The sequence below is a fragment of the Perca fluviatilis genome, chromosome 8, assembly GCF_010015445.1.
Source record: "Perca fluviatilis chromosome 8, GENO_Pfluv_1.0, whole genome shotgun sequence".
In the NCBI taxonomy this organism is placed as follows: Eukaryota; Metazoa; Chordata; class Actinopteri; order Perciformes; family Percidae; genus Perca; species Perca fluviatilis.
Window position 1 is genome coordinate 19,313,770 of NC_053119.1, and position 9,934 is coordinate 19,323,703.

A 9,934-nucleotide genomic window follows, 5' to 3' on the forward strand; every position below is an offset into this window, starting at 1 on the left:
TAAAAGTACTAATACCACACTTTAAAAATACTCTGTCACAGGTAAAAGTCCTGCATTGAAAATGTTAAAAGTAGTACTCAATGCAGAAGAATCCTCACATTTTAGAAACTGGAAACGATTAAAACAGTTCTGTCAGTCAACTAAGTGTGTAATCGTCTAATTATTTCAGCTGTACTTATGTAGGCCTATGTATTGTTGGGTAGTTTAATTTATAATTAAAAACAAAATTATAAACGTGTTTTGTGTGCAAAAATCTTAATTTGTAAAGTAACTAGTAACTAAAGTTGACAGATTAATGTAGTTGAGTAAAAAGTAAAATATTTCCTTCTGAAATGTAGTGGGGTAGAAGTAGAAAGTGGCATGAAAAGAAAAGACGCCTCAAATTTGTACTCTTTACTTGAGTAAATGTAGGCTACTTACTGTAATTACATTCCAGCACTGATTACTGCCATACTGATACATGTGCATTATTGATACTGGGGGATGGAAAATCACACCACGTTAGAGGACTGTTATCTACTTTTGCTGAATCTCATTACAGTTAATCCTAATTTGCTTATTATCAAAACCAGCCCACATCAGAAAAAAAGTTAGTATTGCTATCTAACATTATATTGTGATTTAAGACTTGTTGATAACCAGGGATGTAACTGAGCAATCATGCAGTAAAGCTTTATCATGAGATTATGATGGACTACAAATAGGATAAGAGCAAATATTATCTCACTAACATAAGTCAGGGGGTAATGTAGTTAGCTAGAAAGTCGGTTATTGAATTGATTTCAAATGGGGGAGTTTAAATTTCCCTTCTCATTTTCAAATTACAATTTCCCAATATCCATTTGTCTTTGTTTCAATATCCAATTTCCTTTTCACATTACATCATGGTCTGGTTATCCTCAGTACTAAAATGTTTGCCAGTTTCTTTTTTAATTGGTCCCCTTTTAATTTTAAATACTGGGTAAAATGACCCTCCGCCCTCCCACTCCCTTAACTGGTCAGGGTTCTGCTCTGTACTGTAATTAGACTGCATTTGAGGTACTGACCCTTAAGAACTTCCTTTTGTGAAACTCAATTACACCACTTGCTACATTTCATACGAAAATATACTTACACGGGAATTTCTGACAGCATTTACTTGGCAGGGTAAGGCTTTACACGCTAGTTTAGACTCATGTCCACACCTGTATATGGAATAGTTTACCTCCACAATAAAATAGCAGGTACTGGTCAAAGCATCAATCAAATAACATTTAAAATGGGTGCATGCTACATATGTATTTTTTACTGCTCTGGCTTCTATATTTTCACAAGTTACTTTGCCATAAATCAAGTATCCATTGTGGTTACCTTGTGTTATAATTATTTCAACGCTTAACTAAATGTTCCTTAATAACAGGAAAATATGAAAAAGTTAGTAAAAATTGGCTAATATAATGAAAACACACAAACGGGTATAGGATTCTGAAATTTTTAGAATACTGCACCCCATGGTTGAAAGCATATTTTTATCTTCTTTGGCTTCTACTTAAGTACAACATAAACTGGGCTATTTTTAATGCAGGTAGTTTAAGTAACATCTGAGTGTAAAAATAAATTCAAGAACACAATTAAATAAGTGTACTTATAAGATATTATGCAAAACTATTTTATTTACAAACAAATGGCACAGTGCAACTGCACAGTAAATGCACATGCACACTCCAGACAGGTCATGGGAGTTTCTTTCCATAAAATCTTAAGTGATTTCAGTCAGACAGTGACAGACATTTCAGGCAATTTATAACTAAGATTCTTACTGAGGGAGCAAATATTGCTCAAGAGGAACAACGTTTCATTACTTTTAAGGCCATTTTAGAGGTCAGGATGACATGGAGACCAGCAGCAAGTCCTTGCAAACCAATGTCACTAAAATGAATTAAAATACAACTGCCTACAAAGTGTGTGTGTGTGTGTGTGATCTAATCTGCAGTACTTTAAAAGTACAGAATCAAACAGCTTCACAGAGTGAGGAAAGGACACAATTAAGGATTAGAAAACAAAAACAAGGATTATGTCACTTTTCACTATTTAAACAGACATGCCTCCAAACTGAAAGGCAAATCTGTAAATTACACTTCTACTTCACACATACATCAATGCAAACTGTCTGTAGTCATAACTCCATTTTTGAATCTGCAATTATCAGCAACATGGTGGAACATGATTCCTCTGCACATGCTCTTCAGCTGCTGTTAGACAGGCGATTTGTATGGAGGCATATATCCTTAAAAGTGAAAATGTTATGTGAGCATAAGATAGCATTAACTTCCATTCACATATAATAATTGTATAATCAATGACTAGTCTTTTAGGATCTTGAGAAACATGTTCAGCTACCATTTTTTGTTGGATTTAACTAAATGGCAATTCAGTGCCTGACAGTTGCCAATTGTTCTCAAGAATTTGGCTTGATACATAACTTGTTTCATAGAGAATACATTTAAAGGGATAAATAAACAAAAATGTAAACGGCAGGTAGATATGAAGTGGGGGTTGGAATGAAAACAAAACAGTAAACATAAAACCATCAACCAGCCAGTTTGCTGGCCACGATTGAAGTCTTTCTTTGAGGCAGGTCCTGAGGTGTTGGGATGTGCCCCCCAGTGATCTCAGTCTTCTCCGTTGGGGCTGATGGCAACTGTTTATTCTTCATTTTGGCCTTGGCCATGTTGTAGTCACCAGAGTCAAAATACTTTGGCTGGACAAACGAGAAGATATAAAGTGAGAACATTGTAAGGCTGGTATTTATTAAATGAGGCGCTAGACAGGTTTAGGTATGAAAACGCACCCCCTTCTGAAGTCTTTTCCTGAGTAAGTCTGAACCGCCAGGCTTGGCTCCCAGGTTAGGATACCTGGCCTTCAGTTTGGCCTCCTCCGCTTTCTCTGGACTGATTACTTTGTCCTCCATTTCCTGCAGAAAGAGCACAGTGTATGGATGGAAAATGCTACACTTAACTTGAAGGGGGAAACATTTCGTTAAAAGTGCATACGACATAAGTGATTAATGAAACTCCAATATACTCTGACAGCAGTAGCAGCTAGTATGGCTAAACATTTTTTTTTTTTTTACAATATGCAGGCGTCGCCATGAGGGAAAACTCCAACTGGTGTTTGCACTAGCATTAATCCTGCCAATTAACTAAGCTAGCATGTTTAGCTAAGAGCATTAATCAATTTCAGCGAAGCTATCAATCAATTTACAAGTGATTGTGGCTACCTAAGATACTCGTCGGCCCCCAAAACAGCAGGATTTTTGCTTTGCATTGACAATAAACGCTAGGAGCTAATCAGCTAATTACTTGGCGGTAGCATCGCTGATGACATTCGCCAAGAGTAGCTAGCTACTGGCTAACTAGCTTGCCGCTAGCCGCATGCTAATATACCAGATTCGACGTGCTACCAGCACTGGCTAACCAACGTTAGTTAAAATAGCGGTTCGTCTTCGTTACAATCTACCTGCTGTTCCTCCGAAGTCCTCGTTCCGTCAACCTCCTCGGACATAGCTGTATTGTATCCCTGCTTTGCTAGCAAAACTGCGGGTGTAACGTCACGTTAGCCGTTCAACCAGCTCTTCTGGAAGATGAAAGGTGGCACTGGGAGAGACTGGGCGGGGGTAGTAGCCTGTCATGCAGCCTGTCCAGCAACAGGCCGAGGAATCGATGCCAGAGATGCAGACTGGGACCATCAGATCATTTTATGTGTCAAGCGCGACAATAGTATTAAATATTACCTTATTAAGTCTTGTACAGTCATTTTACAATCTGCACAGTAAAAAGCGCATTAAAAAAAGGGATGACATGCCATGTGCTTTTATACAACATGTTGCGTTAATTCATGCCTCTATGCTTTGAAAGTGCAGACATCAAATCTTCATCTGTACTTCTGGTGAAAAATATTCTCCCAAAATGAACATTTAATTTAGAGAAATTCCTATTTAAGACTTTCTATTGACTCATTAAAACGCAATCTATATTATTGGCAGATCAATTCGTAAGGATGTTTAAAAACATTTATTTCAGCCTAGAAGATAAAAGGTTATGCATTTATTTTTCATAGCATTTCTTGTCAATAGTCCACATGCTGTCATAGGTGGTAAAGGCCAATCAGACTAACTTTCACAGTAGTCAAATGACTCAAATCATCTTAATCCATACAGTCTCATACGTATAAAAGGGGAGGTAAAATTAAATGTATCTTTAATTAATGTTGTGAATCAGTTGGTCTGATAACTTGTGGTTAAATGAGTGACAAGTGCAAATGATGAATATAGACCAATTGTTTTTTTGCTGATAGCATACACTACACTTACAGTATGTTAGACATGTAAATCCTATTCAACAAGGTGCTTACATTACACATATTTGTGTGCAGCGTAGGAAAGTGCTGCCAACATTGTCTTTCTCCATAATTGGCTTCATACTAACACAGTCAACATCAGAAATGAAAGGTAACACAAAAGTAAAATTCGTTATGGTTTCTCATGAAGCTCAGCGTAAATTCTTAAAGGAAGACTTCATTCACTTTTCCATCACTCATAATGATAAGCTGTTTCACGGTACGTCACTTGTCAGTAGTAATCAGAACAGCTGTGTTGTTGTTAGTTAAACCAATCAGGGTCGACCATTTGTCGACGAGCCTATCACAGCTTGATACCCTGCTTTAAATCTGCTCTCTCTTCCACGGTTGGCAGTTGTCGTTTCAGGAAATAGAGTGCGTCCCGCCTCCTCCCCTTCTGCCACCGGTGGTCACGCCCTCGGACCTGGGTTGCATCTCGGCTTGGCTGTTGATGGTCCCTCTATTTATTCTCCACCACCAGTGTCTGGACTCCATCAGGGGATTTGTTTGGGTTCCTTAAACCCTTTAGGATATTTGGGTTCGATGGAGTCCAATCTCCAGAGACTCGTACATTTACATGTTGTATGTACAATAAATATGTTCATAATTGCAAAGAAGTCTCTCCTGATTGAAATACTTCTGACAAAAATATGTTATTGATATGGCACCAACTTAGGTTTTAATTTAGCAATGGTCATAGTTGGGTCAATGTCACAGAAAAACGGAAACAAAAACAGAACATCACCCACAATACGTTTATTACTTTTTTGTTGGTTACCTTTTAACATGTTCTGCATTACTGTAATACAGTTTACTATGCAACAGGATAGAGTAAATTCTTTACACAGGAAAAAAAAAAATAGCTGGGAGATATGTGGATAATCGCTGCTGCTTTGGAGGCAGATCTTTATTAGATCAATGCTTTTAACTAAATGCATTACTGTGTCCATCATCATCCATTTAGAAATTTTATTCCAGAACAGAAGTACAATATAGTATGAGGCCAACTTGCTCACGAAAGTCATCACACAAACAAAACTCCTTGGGTATAAGATTAGTTATCATCCCCCATGTCCACGTCCTCTTGTAACTTCTGCACCATTTTGGCTTCCAATTGTTTGGCCTTTCCTGTAAAAAAACAAAGCAAAGAGAGTTTTAAGAATGCTGAAATCTCAGACTAATCATATTCATTATGCAGTATTTTGTTTTTCCCCAAATGGATTTTCTTTTTTAATAATCCATAAATGACAAATATCCATCACTACATTCAGTGTTTTCCATAGGTTTGAGGAAGAGTTACATAGGTGCACATATTTGTGTCCACCTCTAAGTATTGTTTGCTCAGTGTATCAAGCTGCATTGTCAGTGTGCAAAATCAATGTCACCAATTTAAATTCCTTGTACATAATAACATTATTATTATACTGGTGTATAACCTGGCTGTTACCTACAGCGTTGGGAAAGTTCACTTTCTACATTAACTAGTTCAAAGTTCAGTTCACAAAATTTAACATGAACTAGTTCAGTTTATACTTCAAAATTTTGAACCAAGTTCACAGTTCCAAAAATTAACCAGTTCATAGTTCTTTTTCTCCATGTCACAAGCTATTATTTTTCAAAATTATTGCCACAGCCCATATAGAATCACAGACAGCAATTATTTTATCAGTTTTAACACTTAAACTATGCGTCAGATTTAATCTTCATATCCATCCAGCTGCTTCGTCGCCTCCATGCTGTGTTTTGTTTTGACGACGCATGCGGCGGTGCGACACTGGGGGCTGGTGTTGCCAGATTGGGTGTTTTTTCCGCTACATATTAAGGCCCGTTTACGCTGTTTTTTAGCGAGGTTTTCGCCTGGAAGGCTCTATAGAAATCTGGCACCCTATTGAACGAAGTTAAACTGAGAGCGTGCCGTTCACAGACACCAGAATGAACGGGTTCACAGTAACGTTCATCAGGCAGTAATAGGCTACAATACGTTCAGTTCACGTTCGCCCAAAATATGAACGCATTCAGGGACAACACTGGTTACCTATAATACTGACTCTTAAAAATTCTTACCTGCATGCGGTGCTTTGATAAGGTGAATATTTTTCTTCACTTCCGTGATGGCCTCTTCCTTCTCCAACTGTTTGCCCTTCTTTAGTCTATCAAGTGGAGACAAAAACATTAAAAGGTGAGCCAAACACTGTCAAAACCATAAATGTTATAGAAAAACTGTTTAACACTAACTGGTTGATGTATGATGCAAAAAAGTTAACTCAAAAGATACACCCAAGAATTAACTCAAAATTGTTTGCTCACCTGTTCATGATAAATCTTGCCTGTCGTTTCTGTTTTATTTCTTCCACCCTCTTCATTGCTTCCACTGTATAAATTAAAAGTGACAAATGACTCTTCAGTTCAAAAATAAATTGACAAAACATTTTCACAGCAAGTATACTGTATATGTGAGAAATACAATTCTACATTACCTGTCTTGTCCCACAGATTCCTGTTATATTTAACAGGTATATTTCTACGTTTCTCAAACTCCAACGCGTTATCCTGAAAGAGAGCATGTTTGTTGGTTAGGTAAAAGTAAAACTAATTTATGACAGAGATATTGCTCCATAACCAACTCACCACTGTCAGCTCCTTTCCTGATGCCTTTCTGAATGCCTTGGTCCATCTTGTTTTTCTTGGGTTACGCTTCTTCTTGAAGTTCTTGTGGCATTTTGATCTGCAGAATCTAAATGACTACATATATTTAAAAAGAGGGACAGAAAAACATCATTTGAGGTTCAACTCAAGAAGAAACCACAGGATTTCAAAAGGATATTAAAAAGGTAGACCTGTAAGGTTTTTTTTGCCAAGTGGATAAAAGGAGATTGGGATTGTGATATAATATGGTTTTATAAAGTTGAGGTGCAAATTTGAAAAACAATGCAGCAGTAAAGCTTTGACATTACATTTGTTGAAATGTACACACACTGTCTTTATACATATTTATTAATATCGGCCAGCATATCATCCGATATTATTATCTTATTATATATCAGGCCGTAGAGAAACATATTCGATTCCTCTGCATGTCTGGCACATATTGCAGAATTGACAACAAAGTTGCCTTGACTTATTACAGATACACCAGTATTACCATTAATAATAATGCATTTTATTTATATAGCACTTTTTTCAACACTCAAAAACACTTTACAGATTTAAAAAACAAAGAAATCCACACACTGAAAATACACTGGTCTGGTAAGTAATGGGAAACTGAAGTAAAGAAATTGTAAAAGGTGTGTTTGAGTAAGGTTTAGAAAACAGTGTTGCCATAACGGTCTGTCCAGCTGAGACCCAAGATTGAGAAAGCAAGTTCATTTTCAACTGTAAAATGTCTCACTGAGTACATATCTCAGTCACAAAAACGTTTGTTATGAGTTTATAAAATATTATTTAATGTATCAATTTTACTAACACTTCAAGATCAGCCTAAAATTATTTTTATAATAAAAAGCTATAATATCAGTTTTTAGTAACATAATGCACATTTACATAACATAGCCTAATAATTATGAATGTAAGAAAAAAAACAAAAGTTAATTATGAAACAAAATTCAGTAATAAACAGTTTAAAAACTAGTGGGTTTTTAGAAACTTTACTAATTAAAATGTACTATCTATCTATCTATCTATCTATCTATATCTATATATACACACACACGCACACTAATTAATTCACAAAGTAGAAAAGATAACGAAATTATTAGCCCTTGAATACCACCCTTGTTAAGCTTGTTTTATCTTTGTTGTGACCGTCTGCCAGGTGTAAAACAAGTAATGTTGCGTAATATTGAGGCCTTAAACATTAATACAAAGTTTGAAAAATATCGCTGACACAATCTTAGCAAACATAAGCTTCACAATGATAGAATTAATGTTCACATCAACAACTGTGGGGGTGTTTATGATTTGCCCACAGTGTGACGTTAACGCTAGCCCCCGTTGCGTTTTCACAGCGAGGGCGCAACAATTACTCCAAGCAATACCCAAGGCCCTGCTAGTTAAATGTCCGGACTCTTCATTAACTCGATTTTTATCAAAGGCACCATGGATAACATTTCAACAAATATTATGTTAACTGTATGTGCTTCAACTCCACGTTTTAAATCAGTGAGCACGGCGGTAATTAATCATCACGTTGAGTTTTATATGGTCTGTCTGAAACTAAAATCCTGTCTTGATCCCACGTGAGCGACTACAGCACGTTATGTTAGCAAGCTAAGGTTAGCCAGCTAGCTAACGGACCAAGACTGACAGTCAAACACCAGCTTATGTTAAAGTTACAAGGTTATTCAGACAGAAAGACAGTATCATACCTTGCAGTCGTTTCGTACAAACATCACCCCATGCCCGGGGTACACTGGTCCCGAGCAGAAATAACATTTTTCGATGCGCATTATCACAGCAGAGACGCTGCGTGCGACTACCGATAAAAACAAGACCGCCCGTCGTCTTCTTCTTCTTCTTCTTTAGACACTGGCAGCTGAAAGCGCCTGGTAGAGTTTGCCTGCCCCCTGCTGGATCCTCGGTCACACCAACGTTTCTACTTTCAACTTCAGAGTGTCTATGGATGCAGCCGGCATCTGTAATGTTGCATTGCTGCCACCTTTTGGAACTAAAATGCTTTACATGAATAATTAAGTTCAGCGTTTGTAAACATTTCTCTTGCAGTGAGGATAAGTGAGAAGGAAAAATAACCCAAGTATATTATTACCTCACATTGTCCATTATGACCTGTTTTATACAGTCTATGATTATGAAATGTCCTTATATCTATGGAGGCCCAAAGTGTTCAATTTGAAATACATAAAAATAAGACATTATGAAATAAATAACCATATGAATAAAGAGTAAAGTATATAAATAAACCATTAACTTGTAAAATAAATTAATGACTTAACTCATTACTATTACATTTTCTTTGTTTCAAATTTTGATTTACATTTATATTGGAGTTCACTTTTATTTCAGTATAGAGATATTTATTTAAATATGCCCTTTTCAAAAACTTTGTTCTTATTTCATAATGGCCTTTCTTTTTAATTATCCATAACTGACAAATATCCATCATCACTACATTCAGCGTTTTCCCCAGGTTTGAGGAAGACTTGCATTGGTGCACATATTTGTGTCCACCCTTAGGTATTGTTTGGTTGGTGTATCAAGCTGCATTGTCTTCTTTGTACTAAATGGGTGATGTGCTGGTATTTACACACGGTGAATGACCCAACGCAGAATAAATACTGTAACTAACTCTTCATTATGAAAAGGCTTAAAAGGTGGGAGAAGACAGCCAGATAAAAACCTCTACTCAGTGTTGAGCATCTGCTAAACAATTTCATTTGTCACCTATTCTCAAAGCCCGTACTATTGTTTCTGACAAGCTGCTAATGTATATACTTATACACTGTTATTCAAATAGTTATTCATATTCCTTATCATCTTAACTTTTCTATAAATATTTAAAAGGCTCATACACACACACACACACACACACACACACACA

The 9,934-nt window shown here is 36.5% G+C and overlaps 2 protein-coding genes across 2 annotated transcripts; both read right to left on the reverse strand.

Moving 5' to 3' along the window:
- Window positions 1–1,615: 1,615 nt before the first annotated feature.
- arpp19b (cAMP-regulated phosphoprotein 19b) lies at window positions 1,616–3,709 on the reverse strand. Its single transcript, XM_039808761.1, has 3 exons — window positions 3,499–3,709; window positions 2,831–2,953; window positions 1,616–2,740 (listed from the first exon to the last, which is right to left on the reverse strand). The coding sequence occupies exons 1-3, from the start codon at window positions 3,541–3,543 to the stop codon at window positions 2,570–2,572; spliced, it is 339 nt and encodes a 112-aa protein (XP_039664695.1). The 5' UTR covers window positions 3,544–3,709; the 3' UTR covers window positions 1,616–2,569.
- A 1,408-nt stretch (window positions 3,710–5,117) lies between these two features.
- Window positions 5,118–8,902, reverse strand: rsl24d1 (ribosomal L24 domain containing 1). The gene is made up of 6 exons (XM_039808760.1): window positions 8,745–8,902; window positions 7,006–7,119; window positions 6,855–6,927; window positions 6,685–6,748; window positions 6,442–6,527; window positions 5,118–5,505 (listed from the first exon to the last, which is right to left on the reverse strand). The coding sequence occupies exons 1-6, from the start codon at window positions 8,823–8,825 to the stop codon at window positions 5,432–5,434; spliced, it is 492 nt and encodes a 163-aa protein (XP_039664694.1). The 5' UTR covers window positions 8,826–8,902; the 3' UTR covers window positions 5,118–5,431.
- Window positions 8,903–9,934: the final 1,032 nt, after the last annotated feature.

Bases quoted from the DNA above. Each gene is read 5' to 3' on its own strand.
- arpp19b (XM_039808761.1), bottom strand. From the start codon at position 3,543: ATGTCCGAGGAGGTTGACGGAACGAGGACTTCGGAGGAACAGCAG. The intron at 2,954-3,498 runs GTAGATTGTAAC...CTCTTTCTGCAG, and splicing joins GGACTTCGGAGGAACAGCAG to GAAATGGAGGACAAAGTAAT. The intron at 2,741-2,830 runs GTGCGTTTTCAT...TCGTTTGTCCAG, and splicing joins GGAAAAGACTTCAGAAGGGG to CCAAAGTATTTTGACTCTGG.
- rsl24d1 (XM_039808760.1), bottom strand. From the start codon at position 8,825: ATGCGCATCGAAAAATGTTATTTCTGCTCGGGACCAGTGTACCCCGGG. The intron at 6,928-7,005 runs GTGAGTTGGTTA...GCTCTCTTTCAG, and splicing joins CAGGAAAGGAGCTGACAGTG to GATAACGCGTTGGAGTTTGA. The intron at 5,506-6,441 runs GTAAGAATTTTT...GTTTTTTTACAG, and splicing joins TATCAAAGCACCGCATGCAG to GAAAGGCCAAACAATTGGAA.